The following is a 17,003-nucleotide window of genomic DNA, read 5'->3' as shown; positions in this document are numbered from 1 at the left end:
TTGAACTCAGGGCCTCACATTCTTAGCTTCTGTGCTCAAGTCTGGTACTCTACCACTTAAGGCACACCTCCACATCTGGCTTTTTTGCTGGTTAATTGGTGATGAAAAGGTCTCACATTTGTTTGTGGTGGCTGGCTTTGAACTGCCATCCTCAGATCTCAGCCTCCTAAGTAGCTAAGATTCTAGACAAGAATCATTCATGCCCAGCAAGGAAACCAGTACTCTTGATTTGTTCAAGCTCAAAAAAGTAGACAGAGCTCCACTTTCCTTCAGTTCTTTTTGCTTTCTTCTCTCCACCTCATCACATTTTTCATAAGGAAATTTCCACTTTGATCATGGGTTTATTTGGTTTGTAGTGCCAAAGATGCAATTCAAAGAAAAAGTGCATACTGGCAATGAAAATGATGGGCAGGTAGTTGCAGCAATCCGCAGGAGCGGGGATGTCCAGTTCACGTCTTCCGTGAGATGCTACACCCGGCAGGGCTCCGCACAGGTGATGATGGACTTCGAAGAACGTCCCAACACTGACATCTCCACCATCACATTCCTCCCGGGTAAGTCAGAGCTTGAAGTTTTTAGCTGTAATTTAAGGAAGCCAAGTGTTTATGGTGAAATAATGTGTGCATCAGAGTAATATCAGCTTTCAGCAAGCTTATACCATGGACTTCATTGTACTAAGAAACAAGTAGTTGATTGTCATAGGTTGAATGTATGGACCTTTGGTTTCTGTATTGACTTATTGGTTCCTATTGTTGGGTGGCATAGTTTATTCAAAACTTAATAGGCAAGAACATATCACATGTACAGCTTTCCCAATGCTGTGAATTAATCTTAATGTTGAAATATAGTTAAATGAAATTGCTCTCACAGTTTTAGTATGTGTCCAGTGCCCTAATGTATGTGATCATTTTGATCTAATAATTGCATTTAGAGAAATATATTTGAAGAGAAAGAATCATAAAGAGGCAGAGAATTTCCTGTGTAGCTGTTTATCACAAAGTTATCACTGAAAACAAGTGGTCAACAATTGAGAATTATTTCTTTAAATAACCATCAGTTAACATATTTTTATTGCCCCAAAATGTGTGGTTTTTTTTTTAATTGGGCCAGTTGCTCATGCCTGTAATCCTAGCTACTCAGAAGGCCGAGATCTGATGATTATGGTTTGAAGTCAGCCCAGGGAAGGAAAGTCTGCAAGACAATAATCTCCAATGAACCAGAAAAAAAAAACTGGAAGTGGAGTAGTGGTTCAAGTGGTAAAGTGCTAGACTTGAGCAAAAAAGCTCAGGAACAGCAATCAGGCCTCAAATTCAAGCCCAAGGAGTGACACACACACCAAAAAATAAAAAATAAAATAAAAATTGTTGATGAGATTGAGGACAGTTAAGAATATAATTCATTAGAGCAAAGGCCTAAATGTTTTTGGCTCAATTTGGTCAACAAGTAAAACTTTAGTAATAGTAGAAGTTAGTATTATGGTCAAATAAAAAAATGACGAATCAATACAAATCTAACTTTCTTTTTGATCTTGAGACTAGAAAATTGGACAGACTGATGTTTTTCTCTTTTTTTTGCTTGCTTTCTAAGGATAGAAATAGAACTATTCTATATCTGACTGCAGATAGATAAGGCAACAATCTCTGCCAAAAAAATGGGGGTGACTGTTGATGCATGGGTTTATCTATTCACTTGTTCACCAAGTATTTATTGAAGGCTTGTATGTCAGAAAACCTCTGCACTGATACTGTGGGGAGAAAGCTACACCATTGCTCCTGTGGTGCTTGTTCTTTGATTGCTGATGCATCATCCTTCTTGACTATGGGATGTGTTTGTCCTGTTGTCATGACTGTTTGTTCCAGGTGAGACAGAAAAGCCATGCATCTTGGAATTGATGGATGATGTGGTCTATGAGGAGGTGGAGGAGTTGCGCCTGGTACTGGGCACTCCACAAAGCAACTCTCCCTTTGGGGCTGCCGTTGGTGAACAAAACGAAACCCTGATAAGGATACAAGATGATGCCGATAGTAAGAAGCTGTTGCCTCATATATATATTTGTGAATTGGAAACTGAAATCTATCCTAGTTATGGTTGGGGGTGACTCAGAAATTTTTCTGAGTAGAATTAGAAAGCCAATGAATTTTTTTTAAAAACAAAAGAGGATCAACAATCTACCATTAAAACAGATACAGTAAACAATCTGGGATATAATCCAGTAGTACAGTGGTTGCCTAACATGTGGGAAGTCTGAGTTCATTCCCCAACACTGCAAAAATTAGATAGACAGATGACAAACAGACAGATAGATAGATAGATCTAGGCACATGCAGATAGATAGAGAGATAGAGAGATACAGGAGATGAATGGATACATAGGTAGTTAATAGATGATAAATATCATACATGCATATATATACATGCATGCATACAAATGAAACATATATACACACATATAACTATATAGATAGATGCTTGCATGCCCACATCTACATACATACCTGACTGATAATAGATGCATGCATATACATACATTATAGATACACACACACACACATGCACACATATATATATACTAGATGGGTAGATTGATAGATAGCTAATAGATGAGTGGATGAATGGATAAGTGATAGATAGACAGATAGATAGCAACATTGATTTGGATGAGTATGTCTTACACCTAAATAATAAAGCCCAAACTCTTGTACCTGCTCAATCTTGTAGCTACACAAATCTTGAAATTACAAGTAGTTCATCAGCAAGAATTTCTTTTCCTCCACCCCCCATCAGTGGCCTGCAACATATAATTTATGCCACGAAAAGACAACCCAGAGCATGCGCCCTATGGACACTGGTTAATTATCAGAAAAGAGCTGTGCTATGCATGTCAGCTTCTACTTTCACATTTACCACTATTTGAATATAAGGGAGTATAAGAGAGAAGCCAGGAGTGCAACACCCGTTCCATTCCTCCCTCATGGAAGGACACAGAAATGGGGGAAATTGTGTTTCCCTGACGAGCAATTTAATTTGCCCTTGTTTTCCCCAATTTTAGAGTCCATCATCAAATTTGGAGAAACCAAATTTAGCGTCACTGAACCTAAAGAATCAAGAGAGTCGGTGGTGGTCAGAATTCCTGTGATTCGCCAAGGAGATACCTCCAAGGTTTCCATCGTGAGGGTCCACACCAAGGACGGCTCTGCCACCTCTGGAGAAGACTATCACCCTGTGTCCGAAGGTAGGGGGCTGCCAGGGCCGGCCTCCAGCCAGATCAGGCCAGCACTGTGCTCTAGTGCTGTGCCCATGAGGGGAAAGAAGATAAGCATTCAGTGAAATATAAAGACTCAATCTTTTAAACTCATCTCCTTAAAAGAAAAAAAAAGACAATAGAGTTAAATTCTAAGAGCCTCCTTTTGACTTATCAGGTATAGGTGTTAGGACTTTGAGGAACTTTCATTAGATGTACTCCATAGCTTTCTATTTAAGTGGAACTTTCTGTTGATGTTACCTTCACCCAGAGATCACACTTTATGCAACCAGTTTCCTCAAAATGTCCAATCCACTGAAAATGTGGCAAGATGATAACCTTGAGAACACCTGAAATCTGAAACTAAAGCCAGACAACTTTGTGCTAACAGAAGACTATGAGAGGATACTGGAAGAGCCTCCACAGAGACCCTTAGAAACTGTGTTCACTAGGTGTCTTCTGTGGCTGTCTTTCATCTCCTTATGCAAAGATTGGGATCATTATTATCATCTCCTTTTAGTAGCAGTTAAAACAAGTTAATATTCTGTGTGTGTTTGTCCATCTTTCTATCTCTCCTCTCCTCTTTCTCTCTCTCTCTCTGTCTCTCTCTCTCTCTTGCACACACACACATCTGCTGACAATAAACATAAACTTATCTCCAAAATTAAGTTCATTAATTGTTTGGAGTATACTCAGAGTTTTGGCTTTTGTGTCACTCATTTCTTAGCAGTCATCAGTTCTTACCCATCATGCACTTCATCCATTTTATTCACCAACAAAATATACAAAGTGACAGAGAGGAATTTGTGAATCACTAACAAAGCAAATGCACAAATAGAAATATAGCCCTTTCTACAAAGAGCTTGTATTTCCTTTGTTTGTATGGCAAAGCTTCAATAAATTACTATAGAACAACAACAATATCCTTAGATATTTTTCTTCTCTGCATGTGTGAAATAAATCACATATAATCTAAAAGGAGAGAAAATAAAACTGATTAGCTACAAAATTCTAAAGTATAAAGTCAGCCTTTTCTGTAATAGGCAGATTATAGATGACTGAAAAAATTGCAACTGATTTTTGTATAATTCCTCTAAAGGAAATTGTTTGTCTTAGATTAATTTTCTGGCTAAACAGGAGCAATATTACAACTTTGTAGTAAACTGAGAAAAGAAGTCAGATAAAAGTTAAATAATACTAAATCAAGTCCGAGTCTCTTATCCCATGCATTTCAACATACACTTTATAGTGTTTACAACAAAAACTTAAAGGATTCTTTTTTCTTATGTTTTAATTTCTCTTTTTATGGTTTAAAGGGAGGTCAGTACTAATCAAATAAACAGAACAAAACTAAACAAAAGTTGGAGTTCTTTTATGTCCTAAAAATAAAGTGACAGATTAAGACAAATATCCTTGAGAAAATTGACTGTTGTCTAGCAAGGGTTTTGAAACAATAATTTAATATGTAAATATTATTTAAATACTTAATAACAAATATAATAAATAATGAATAAATTACTTTGTAAACTTCATAAAAGTTTTATTTGTATAACTCAGGAGGTTATAAAAGCTTCAGCTTACAATAGTAAGACCAGCAATGAAAACAAGAGAGCGTGGGAAATGTAAAGTGGACATAGAGGGATGGAAATGTTATTGTGCCACACAGCATATTATTTGTTGTAAAAGCCTGCATTTGTCTAACTCCCTGCCTGTGACCATGCAAGGCTATATAAAAGACCTCAACAACCTCTATTTCCCTATGAATTTTCAGACTTTAAAGTGTGAGAAATGATTTTTTTCTAATGATACTAGGGTTTGAACTCACAGCCTCATACTTACTAGAATGACAACAAAAATACATGTTTTGGCATACAGTATTACATTAATAATTCAATAATTTTATATCCATCTTTTCTACATGTAGACATAGTGTAAAAACCATTCACATTCAATTCTACCTATAGGCCCATTCACATGACTTAGGTTCTATTAGAAAGTCTGAGAAATGAGAGGTAAGTTTCTACTATTACCACCCAATATGAAAACTGTGTATTTTTAAACTCTGAATCAACAAATCAATTTAATAGCTTATGAATATAGTTTTTCATTTGATAGGGAAAGATTGGATAGAATAGACCAGAATATGCCAGACAGCAGTAATGCTTACCTACCCAGAAAATCCAAAAGATTATAGTTCAGTGCCAATCCAAGCAGAAAAGTCCACAAGGCTGCACAACTCTTAAACAACCAGCAAAAAGCTATGCTGGAGTTGTGGTTCAAGTAGTAGAGCATCAGCCAAGCAAGCAGAACAAATGGGGAGGCCCCGAGTTCAAACCCCAATTATAGAAAAAGAAATAGGATAGAAAATATTTCAGTGTGTTATATCATAAGAATAAGTAATATTTCTTAAGCTGTGGGTTACCTTTTTGACATATCGACACACATATGAGTATACTGTGCCACAATGTAGACTATAGTTTTCATTGACCCACAGATCAAATAAAGTTTGAACATAAGTTTTGTTCATATGTAGAAGATTTAAACCTGTGATTTTGCATTTTTAGAAATTGAATTTAAGGAAGGAGAAACGCAGCATTTTGTTGAAATTGAAATACTATTTGATGGGGTCAGAGAGATGAGAGAGGCCTTCACTGTCCACTTAAAACCCGATGAAAACATGGTAGCAGAAACGCAGGTAAGTAATAGTGTGGTGTAAATTCCTGGCCAGCATTCTGCTGGAGCAATGCCTATGAGAAATCACACCCCCTTCTAGAAAGTAATGAGACCTCACTTGTGATAGGATACCCACAATCCCTTTCCCATCCAAAATAAACTTGGTTCTGATGATAACATAATAAAAAATTTTCTCTTTCCTTGACAAATCTTATTTGTAGAAACTCAAGGCTTGGAGTTCACAGACCCCTATCAGCCCATTTCCTTTCTGTCATTGGTGACTGAACTTAGAATTAATCTCCAGAGAGGAAGCATTATCTCAGCACAGAGATGAGACATTGATTTAGTGCCTCCACTCATTAAAATATATATTTTTCACCCATAATACAGTTTACTAGCCCTCAAAATTCCCAACTGTTTCTTTTGGTTTGCTTAGACATTTTTTATTCAGAACCTCATGTCTAAAATGTTACATAAAACTTGTTTTATATGCTTATTTAATGTACATTGTGTCACCAAACAGATTTCCCTCAAGATAGCCACAATTTCCACAGAATTTTGACCTTTACAATGGAAATAATTGTTCACATGACAAACGGCTTTAGGAACAGGTTGATTTTGTGTCTATGCTTAAGTTTACTATATTGAATTTATATTTCTCTATTAGTATAAACTCAAATTAAGGAAATGTTCTTTCTTTTAGAGTATTTATCCTATTTTATCATTTTAAAATTGAATGATAGCATTTCTACTATATTGCCTTTTTAAGTCTACATTCACAGTTCAATGGGTGTAGGCAGAAAATCATTAGCAAATGTGTGTGTGTGTATGTGTGTGTGTGTGTGTGTGTGAGAGAGAGAGAGAGAGAGAGAGAGAGAGAGAGAGAGAGAGAGAGAGCACCAATACTGGGGCTTGAACTCAAGAGTGAAAAACCTGGAATTCTGCCACTTGAGCACATCTCCACTTTTGTTGTTGTTGTTGTTGTTGTTTGAATGGAAGTAAGAGTCTCACAGACTTATTTGAGAGGGTTGACTTCAAACTACAATCCTTGGATCTCAGCCTCCTGAGCAACTAAAATTACGGTGTGAGCCACCAGTACCCAGATTATTTTTGTAACTTGTCACAGAGAAATAAATCTTTTGCTGTTATTTTTATGGAGTAGTATAGGAAACTCTTTGGAGTGAAAGAAACAAAGATTCACTAAAATTACTTTTTGTTATAAAAGCTTCTCTAAGATTATACAGACAGTCCCTGACTTATAAGGATTCAGTGGATTTTGTTCAGTCAAAAGCTATACTTTGAGTTTTCACCTTAACTTTTCCTGAACAATCACAAAGGCTACAGCTAAAACTCTACCATGATCCTTTGTTGTGAAGGTGCAATGTACACTACATCAGATGAGTCAAGTGCATTTTCTTATCTTTACTATTTTTCAAATTGAGATGAGTCCATGGAGTATAAACCTATTTTAAGTCACAGAGCAGCTATCCTTGTGACACCAGTTATCAGATATCAGGAGATTATTCAAAAAACAGGGTAAATGGACAGCAAGGAGTTTCCTCACCTTGCCCTGCAGGAGGTGTTGTGTTTGTGACTTCCACTTCTGTCCAGCTCTCAGCATCTCTTGCAGCATGCACTTCAGGCACTGCTTTCTTGCCTTGCCCATTACAGTTTTGATTTTCGTTGGCCTCCATTTCATCAGGACCCACATGAGCTTTTTTCATACAATTTCTACTTGACAACCTCGGGACAGATTTGTCTACTGTTGTCACAACTGGAGGAAAAAACAACACTTAGGGTCCATGTACCTCACAGGCCACTGACCAGCCTTTGCCCTGGCTCCCCCAGTCTCAGGTGCTTGCCCCTAAGACTATACAATACACAAGAATGGTGCCTGAGTCACTGACAACCAGCTACATGAGGCTCATCACTCTTGAAGGATTCTGGGGATGGCAGTTTTCATCTCAAAGAGCTCATGAGTGTTGCAGGAACCTTGAGTGATGTACACTAGAAGCACTAAAAGTCTGATGTTGTACTAGTCAATGATGATTATCTTTCCTTCCAGGTCACCAAAGCCATTGTGTACATTGAAGAAATTAACAACATGGCGGATGTCACATTTCCTTCTGTTCCTCAAATTGTGTCCTTGCTGATGTATGATGACACTTCCAAAGCTAAAGAGGGCGCTGGACCTGTGTCTGGCTATCCAGTCGTCTGTGTTACAGTGAGTATGGGATTGTGGAAACACAAGGGAAATTATATAATTACTTAAAATACTCATAAACTTTCATTAACATTTATCATGATGAAATGAAAGTAGGAAAGTATTACCAGGTTTGGTTTTTTTTTTTTTTTTTTGGCCAGTCCTGGGGCTTGGACTCAGGACCTGAGCACTGTCCCTGGCTTCTTTTTGCTCAAGGCTAGCACTCTGCCACTTAAGCCACAGCACCCCTTCTGGCCATTTTCTGTATATGTGGTGCTGGGGAATTGAACCCAGGGCCTCATGTATACTAGGCAAGCACTCTTGCCACTAGGCCATATCCCCAGCCCCAGGTTTGGGTTTTGAAGTTAAAAAGAAAGAATAACATTAATTAAACGAAGATTCCATGTTTTACTTTTTTTCACCTCCAAGTGATTTATTGGCTGGTCAGTACACAGGTGAATCTGAGAGACTGATAAAAATGAATAGCCAGGAGTCAGTGGCTCATATTTTAAATCTTAGCTACTCAGGAGGCTGCGATCTGAAGATTTCAGTTCAAAGTTAGCTGGGGTAGAAAAGTCCTTGAGACTCATATCTCCAATAAACCACCAAAAGGTCAAAAGTGGAGCTGTGACTCAAGTGTTAAAGTGCCAGTATTGAGCCAGGAAAGAGTGTGAAGCCCTGATTTCAAACTCCAGTACTGGCACTAAATCCATAAATAAGGCATAAACTCTGCACAGAAGGAATTTAAAAATAAAGATAGGAAGAGAGTTACCAGTAGCTCTAGTATAAGGCAAGATATGATCATTACCATATAAATAATTCAAGTTAGAAATCAGAGCAGTGGCTCTGTGTTGGAAGGGAGGTTTGGGATAATAAGGTTGAGTCCCAATAGCTATGATACAATTCAGATAAGGAGAGATCATTCTAGACAGAAATGACTGCAACCGAAGCCAAAGCTGGACAAAGCATAAGTAGCACACTTTTATTACATTTTAGCTTTGTCTTCAGTTGACTAAATCATTAGCAACTAGTGAGCAAACACATGACTTGCTTTTTTAATCACAACAGCCCTAGTCTAACAACACACAAGAATTTATGCAGTTAATGTTTACTGAATTAACAAGTCACAAATCATCATAGTTTATCCAGGTCACTCTTTTTAAGGAACTTGAGCTTTTTGTTGGATAATGGGGAAACTTTTCCACGGAAGAACTGCACTGTTAGAGGGGTCACATGAGATGGTTAGCACAGCAGTAGTGGATCACTTGACTGGGAAGAAATTAGACAAGAAGAGGGTGGCAAGGATGGAAAAGAAGAGACTAAAATTTGCTCATGCCTATAATCTTACTCAGGTGGCTAAGGACTGAAGATCTCGGTTTGAAACCTGCCAGGCAGAAAACAATCAAGAAATTCATATATCCAATCAACCAGCAAAAATAGAAATGAAAGTATGGCTCAAATGGTAGAGGAGTGCCAGTATTGAACAAAAAGGCCAAGTGAGGGGCCCTCAGTTGGAGCTTCAGTGGAGGCATACACACACACTCACACACACACACACACACACACTCACTCACACACACAAACATATACACACGTTGTGAAAGAGTAATTAAGTTCACTGATGGAAGGAAGGAAGGAAGGAAGGAAGGAAGGAAGGAAGGAAGGAAGGAAGGAAGGAAGGAAGGAAGGAAGGAAGGGAAGGGAAGGTTGATTCCTGTGGCAAGTAGGCACTGATGGTGTCATCAGCCTCATGAGCAAGGTGACACCTTTCATAGGGAAAGAATGATATGAGGGAAAGGAAAAACTAATTTAGTTTGTGACTTGGAGGGTTGATATGACTGAATATTTTATATATAAACATCCAATTAGCTGTTAGAAATGCAGTTTAGAGTTCATTAAAAAGAAAACCAGGGGCTGGGAATATGGCCTAGTGGCAAGAGTGCTTGTCTTGTATATATGAAGCCCTGGGTTCGATTCCCCAGCACCACATATATAGAAAACAGCCAGAAGTGGCGCTGTGGCTCAAGTGGCAGAGTGCTAGCCTTGAGCAAAAAGAAGCCAGGGACAGTTCTCAGGCCCTGAGTTCAAGCCCAGGACTGGCCAAAAAAAAAAAAAAAGAAAAAAGAAAGAATGAAAAGAAAAGAAAAAGAAAAAGAAAACCATCTCAGGTGGAAATAAAAACTAAGAAAAGTGCAGCCAGATGCTGATGGTTCACACCTGTAATCCTAGCTACTCAAGAGTCTGAGATCTGGGGATCATGGTTTAAAGCCAATTCAGTCAGGAAAATACATTATCTCTAATTAACCAGAAGTGAAGCTGTGGCTCAAGTGGCTGTGCTCAAGAGGCAGGCTTGAGCAAAAACAGAAAAACAAAATTTGGGGACAGCACCCAGGCCCTGAGTTCAAACCCCTGGGTACACACACACACACACACACACACACACACACACACACACACACACACACACTTGCATGACTGACATGAGGCAATGGTAAAGACACTGGATTGAGAGGGCTTGGGAAAGAATATTCTAACTGTGGTCCTAACAGGTTTTTGTTTCCCATAGGCCTGCAACCCCAAATATTCTGACTATGATAAAACAGGATCTATTTGTGCAAGCGAGAACATCAACGACACTTTGACCCTCTACCGGTGGCTGATCAGTGCTCCAGCCGGCCCTGACGGTGTGACCAGCCCCATGAGAGAGGTGGACTTCGACACTTTTTTTACATCCTCCAAGATGATAACTTTAGACTCCATATACTTCCAGCCTGGCTCTCGAGTGCAGTGTGCAGCTCGAGCTGTGAACATGGATGGCAATGAAGGCTTGGAGCTGATGAGCCCAATTGTAACCATTGGCCAAGAAGAAGGTAAGCCACTGTGTTGCCCAGATCTGTATAAAGATGGCTGGAATTGCAGAATAGCTCAATGTCTGGGGGCAGCAGGGCAGGAAGTCCTGGTGTGTGTGCAAATGCTCTGACTTCACCTGTTAGTAGAGTGAGCCAGGATGGAGAACAAAGCCAAGATGCATTGAGAATGTAGGAAAGAATTTGGTTATATACAACATTAGGAAGATAGGAAATCCCCTTCACCAATTAATTCTTCATTTGGTATAAGGATATTTAAATTAGACTTCTATTCTTTATTTGTGGTGCTGGGAATTGATCTCAGAACCTTGTGCATAGGAGGCAAGTGCTCTACCCCCAACTCTAACTTAGAATTCATAAAAGAGTTACATGTAGATGATTCTCTTTCTCAATTTTCTATTTGTGTGCATCCTTCGGAAGTACACTTAGAGCTAGGGATGCAGCTCGGTGATAAGTGTGCTTTCCTTGCATGCACAAGAGCTAATGTCCCTCACTGCAAAACAATACAATACACTTGTTGCATAAATCAATGTTGTATGTACCACCTTCTCTCATTATATATTTTGGATCAAAATATCCACTAATGTATATAAATGTTTATTGACATAATAAACATACTCTTAATAAGAATAAAACATACAATGTTAAAGTTTTTCATGATACTAAGTTATTTTAAGTACTTTTTTTCAGTTGTGGGGCTTGAACTTAGGGCCCGAGGGCTATCCCTGCACTCTTTTTGCTCAAGGCTAGTGTTCTACCACTTGAGCCACAGCACCACTTTGATTTTTCTGGTGGTTAAATGGAGATAAGAGTTTCATGGATTTTCCTGCCCAGGCTGGCTTTGAACCCCAATCCTCAGCTCTCAGCCTCCTAAGGAGTGAGGACTGCAGGCATGAGCCACCAGCACCTAGCTAATCTCAGTACTTTTTAAAGGTTATACCTTAATGGTAAAACACTTGCCAGGCCTGTGTGAGACCCTGGGAAAATTTCCCAAGTACCATTAAATAAATAAGTAAATAAATATTTTATTCATGAATAAATAATGTTTTATAACTAATCATAAGTATAATATTCTAGGGTAAATATCAACTTCACCTAATAACTTTGTTCCTATTGACTTTCTATCACTTTTACTTTGTTTATACTATGTGTTCACATAATCTTGTAAGTATGTTTATAAGCACCAATTAAATCACACTGAACAACTGGCTCTTCTCAGATCATCTCAAACTACAGCACTGCAAAGTAGACACTGAAGAGTGTGCTGTGATTTACATTCTTCACCAAGCATTAGTGCCCAGAAAATGCTAAAGCAAGTAGAAAAGTAACAGCACCTTAGGTGTTCATCTTTTCATCTTTTTCTAACATAAATGTGTTCCTTCTCCTCAAGGCCTTTGTCAACCACGTGTGCCTGGAGTCGTGGGGGCCGAGCCCTTCTCAGCTAAGTTGCGCTACACAGGCTCCGAAGACCCAGACTTTGCAAACCTGATCAAACTCACGGTCACGATGCCACACATCGACGGTAGGGATTTTGCTTGAGCAAGTTGATCAGAAGGCCTTTGGGTTCCTTATCACCAGCTTTGTTTCACTCCGTTTCTACTGAATGTCCAAGATTAAATAGTGTTCAATTTGTAACATGGACTTCAAGTCCTATGTCTTCCAGTTCTCTCACTTTTGAGGAGTCTAACAATGTAAGCATTCTTTAAAATTAAGCAAGTTTGGCCAGGCACTGATGGTGGATACCTATAATCCCAGCTGCTCAAGAGACTGAGATCTGAGGATCACAGTTCAAAGCTAGCTTAGACAAAAATGTCTTTGAGACTCTTACCTTCAATTAACTATCAAAAGGCCAGAACTATGTGGGGCACTGGTAACTCACACTTGTCATCCTAGGTACTCAGGAGGCTGAGAAAAGAGGGTCTTGGTTCAAAGCCAGCCCAGGCAGGAAAGCCCATGAAACTCTTATCTCCAATAAACTACTCAGAAAAAGCTGGAATTGATGCTGTGGCTCAAGTGGTAGAGTGCTAGCCTTGGGCACAAAGAGGTTCAGAGACAGGAACCAGGCCCTGATTTGCCCTAGTACTGGCAAAACAAAAACCATAACTGTGGAGATGTGACTCAAGTGGTAGAGTGCCAGCCTTGACCAAAAATCCAGGCCAAAGGGACTGGGAATGTGGCATAGTGGTAGAGTGCTTGCCTAGCATGCATGAAGTCCTGGGTTCAATCCCTCCATACCACACAAACAGAAAAAGCCAGAAGTGGTGCTGTGGCTCAAGTGGTAGAGTGTTATTTAGTCTTGAGCAAAAGAAGCTCAGTGACAGTGCCCAGGCCCTGAGTTCAAGTCCCAGGTCTGACAAAAAAATGCCAAGCAAGCAAGAACTAAAGGCCTTGAATTTGAGCCCAGTACAAACATAAATAAATAACAAATAAGCCTGGGAAAGGTCCAAGTACAATGGGACAGAATTGTGTTAATGCCCTCCCCTGTAGGCATGCTCCCTGTGATCTCCACTCGAGAGCTCTCCAACTTCGAGCTGACCCTCAGCCCTGACGGTACAAGAGTTGGGAACCACAAGTGCTCCAACCTCCTGGACTACACTGAGGTGAAGACCCACCACGGTTTTCTCACTGAGGCCACCAAAAACCCCGAAGTCATCGGAGAGACCTATCCTTACCAGTACAACTCGCCCATCAGAGGCCCCAACACCTTACGCTTCTACCGTAACTTGAACCTGGAGGCCTGCCTGTGGGAGTTTGTCAGCTACTATGACATGTCGGAGCTCCTCACCGACTGCGGAGGCTCCATCGGCACCGATGGCCAGGTACACATTTACAACCTGTGAGCTCTCATCGCTGGAGGTAATTCAGCTGATCTGTTCTGTCAGTAGACTCTTTTTCTTACTAATTACTTCAGTTCCATTTCATGTTCAGTGGTACAGGACATTCATTAGTCACAAGGAGGACCTGATAATTGAGTGGAAGGTGTGAAAATCTACGTCTATTGCTAAAACTGCGTGTCAAAATATAGATATTCTTTAGATAGTGGTTCAGTAGCATCCTCTTTATGTCAAAAGTCAGTGTATCATCGTTTAAGGCCAAACCTACTCTGACATCTAAAAATCCTTAGGTACTGGTGACTTACACCTGTAACCCTAGAGACTGTGATCTGGAGGATTGAGTTTCCAAGCTGGCTGAGGTGTGGCTCAAATAGTAGAGCCACCAACCCAGCCAACAAGCAGAACAATAAGAGTTCCTGCATTCACACTCTAGTTCCAACAAAAAGAAGAAAAACATCCACGTAGTGATTTCTCTTCACAGTAAACATTATAATTTCTAGTGTATATGCATAAATAATAAAAGATTATATTGGTAAACTTACATGCAAGCTGTGAATGGTGTGCAAAATTCACCATGCTTTTTGAGGTTTAGTCTAGAATCCTAATGCATTTGTCAGCCCCTAACTTCATTCAGGCCATATCTCTAAAATTTTAAGACATAAAATAAGGGGTAGGAAGAGAAATTTGGTGATAACAAGCTGCCCCAAATTATATACAGAAATTAATGGACACTATCTATGGTCATGAGTCATGATCTTAACAGCCTCTTTGGGGGTTTTGTTTCATTTTTTTTGTCAATAATGGAGCCTGAACTCAGGGCCTGGGCACTGTCCCTGAGTTCTTTTTCGCTTAAAGCTAGCACTCTACCACTTTAAGCCACAGCTCCACTTCCAGTTTCCTGGTGGCTAATTGGAGATAAAGAGTCTCATGGACTCTCATGCCCAATCTGGCTTTGAACCACAATCCTCAGATGTCAGACATTTGGGTAGCCAGTATTATAGGTGTGAGCCACCAGTGCCTGGCTTAACAGCCTTTTTAAAAAGCAGAATAATAAGCCATGTAGAGGTGGTTTATGTCTGTAATCCTAGTTATCCAGGAAGCTGAAATACGAGTATCACAGTTCAAAGCCAGCTGAGGCAGAAAAGTCCACATGACAGTATCTTCAGTTAACCACCAAAAACCTGGAATTTGAAGTATGGCTCAAATATTACAACACCAGCCTTGAGTAAAAAAGCTAAGCAAAAGTGTAAGATCCAATGTATAAGATCCTGCATTTTATTTCTAATATTGGTACACACACACAACAGTAGCAGCAGCAATATTCAGTAACTTCCATGAATTAGAAAAACATTCCCAAGTAAAAACACTAATGTAAAGACAGTGTGAAATGGTGGAGCCCCCATTTTGGAATCAAGCAAATGTACACTTGCTTCTACCCAAATTTGGTCCTAGTACCATTAAACTTTCGCACATTGGAGCTATTCCAGATCCTCTTCTCGACCCATCTTTGCTGGAAAACAAAGATACCATGAAAGAAAAATAGCCTATCCTCAGAGTAAAAGTAAAGACTTGTTACTGAAGCTACCTCAGTGTTCCTGCAGCTCTTCCTCACAGAGCCTGGTCTCATTTTGCTATGAAAAATCACCGTCCCCTTTCTGATTGCGCTACTCTAAGGGATTTGCTTAAGCTGCAGAATCTATTCATATATACAGAGAAGGACAGAGTAAAAGATTACATTCGTAGTCTGGCTGTTCCTTGTTGAAATCTCTTTTCTTTCCCCCTGCTACAGAGCTTCTCTGTGGCCTTGTCTAATTTTTACTCTGGGATGTTTTCTGTTTTCTTCACATTGTGGCGGCACTCTTTCATCTTTCATGGGTGACTCAGACAGCTTATGCTAGTGAAAATCCCACACACACAGCTCCTTGAGCTTTATCTTGTCAACACTGCCTGGTTCTCCAATGTGTCATGATCATTCTGAATGCAAAACTTGAACACAACAGAGTTAACTCCTCAGACTAAAACCAACCATGCAAAGATCTCCTACATTAACTGTACTTTGCTAAATTCCAGTTCTTCCATTGAATTCTTTGATGATATGTGGTGTATGTGTGTGTGTGTGTGTGTGTATGTGCGAGAGAGAGACAGAGAGAGAGAAAGAGAGGAGAGAGAAGAGAGGAGAGAGCACATGAGCCAATATTAGCTGGGAATTGAACTCAGAATCTCTCATTCTCATTCTCCTCTCTCTGCTAAAACCTGCAACTCTAATGCTTAAGCCACATCTCCCTCCAGCTTTTTGCTAGAAAGATAAGATTCTCTCAGATTTGTCTGCCTAAGCTGGCTTCAAACTTCTATCCTCGGTTCTCAGCCTCCTGAGTAGTTAGGATTACAGGCGCGAGCCACCAGCATCTGACTTTGACTTTGGAACTTTCTTTCTCCTCAGGACCTCCATTAACTAGAAAACTCATTGCTCTGTCTCTGTAGTTGAACCTTGAATGGTTCTGCTCCATTCAGTGGAAATAGGCAGCTGTAGGTTTCAGTGAAGCTTCACATGCCTGAGTCTGGTGTTATATCACAAACAGAATAAGGATACACATTGCATGAAGTTGTCACACCATCAGATTCTTACCCACTTTGTGTAATCTTAAATCTAAAAATTGATGGCCAGTGTGTGATTATGAATCCTCTCTGAAAGGATTTCTTTGGCTTGGGCAGTATTGAAAAGCTCTGTAAAAGTATAAACAGGCAATCAGTATCACAGTGATGAACACATTCTGTGTAATTCCCTGAGACCCCAGGACCTACCTCTAATGTTCTAAAACCCTCAATGTAATCTAAATGGTAACACAAACTAATAAAACGTAGTGCTTACTCTCTTACAGGAAAAGCATACAGATGAATATCCCAGTTATCCCTACATTCTTCCTTGTGGGCTTAAACTTCTATTTCTCTCTTATTGATAGTCTCTCCTCAACACACTTTACACATTATTGAAATATACTGAAGGAGAAGATGATGTAGAAGGAAACTAGTCATCTGAGCCTAATCCCTTACTTTTCTTCCATTGGTTTTGGGGTTCTAGAGAAGACAAGACATAGTAATAGCAATAACAACAAAATGATCATCATAATAATAATAGCTGATATGCATTTAATGTTTACCATGTTTTCCTAAACACAGTATCTTTTC

The 17,003-nt window shown here is 39.5% G+C and overlaps 1 protein-coding gene across 1 annotated transcript in view; it reads left to right on the top strand.

Moving 5' to 3' along the window:
- Frem2 (FRAS1 related extracellular matrix 2) overlaps window positions 1-17,003 on the top strand; it is a 160,253-nt gene that overhangs the window by 126,132 nt on the left and 17,118 nt on the right. The window contains exons 9-16 of the mRNA XM_048341464.1: window positions 357-554; window positions 1,860-2,024; window positions 3,049-3,231; window positions 5,805-5,935; window positions 7,979-8,137; window positions 10,683-10,986; window positions 12,374-12,505; window positions 13,471-13,802. Of these exons, the coding sequence (XP_048197421.1) occupies window positions 357-554; window positions 1,860-2,024; window positions 3,049-3,231; window positions 5,805-5,935; window positions 7,979-8,137; window positions 10,683-10,986; window positions 12,374-12,505; window positions 13,471-13,802 (1,604 nt within the window). The remainder of the gene's footprint in view (window positions 1-356; window positions 555-1,859; window positions 2,025-3,048; window positions 3,232-5,804; window positions 5,936-7,978; window positions 8,138-10,682; window positions 10,987-12,373; window positions 12,506-13,470; window positions 13,803-17,003) is intronic.

Source organism: Perognathus longimembris, chromosome 3 (genome assembly GCF_023159225.1).
Source record: "Perognathus longimembris pacificus isolate PPM17 chromosome 3, ASM2315922v1, whole genome shotgun sequence".
Classification (NCBI taxonomy): Eukaryota; Metazoa; Chordata; class Mammalia; order Rodentia; family Heteromyidae; genus Perognathus; species Perognathus longimembris.
The sequence above is the reverse complement of the archived record's forward strand: the minus strand, read 5'-3'. Positions and strand labels throughout refer to the sequence as shown.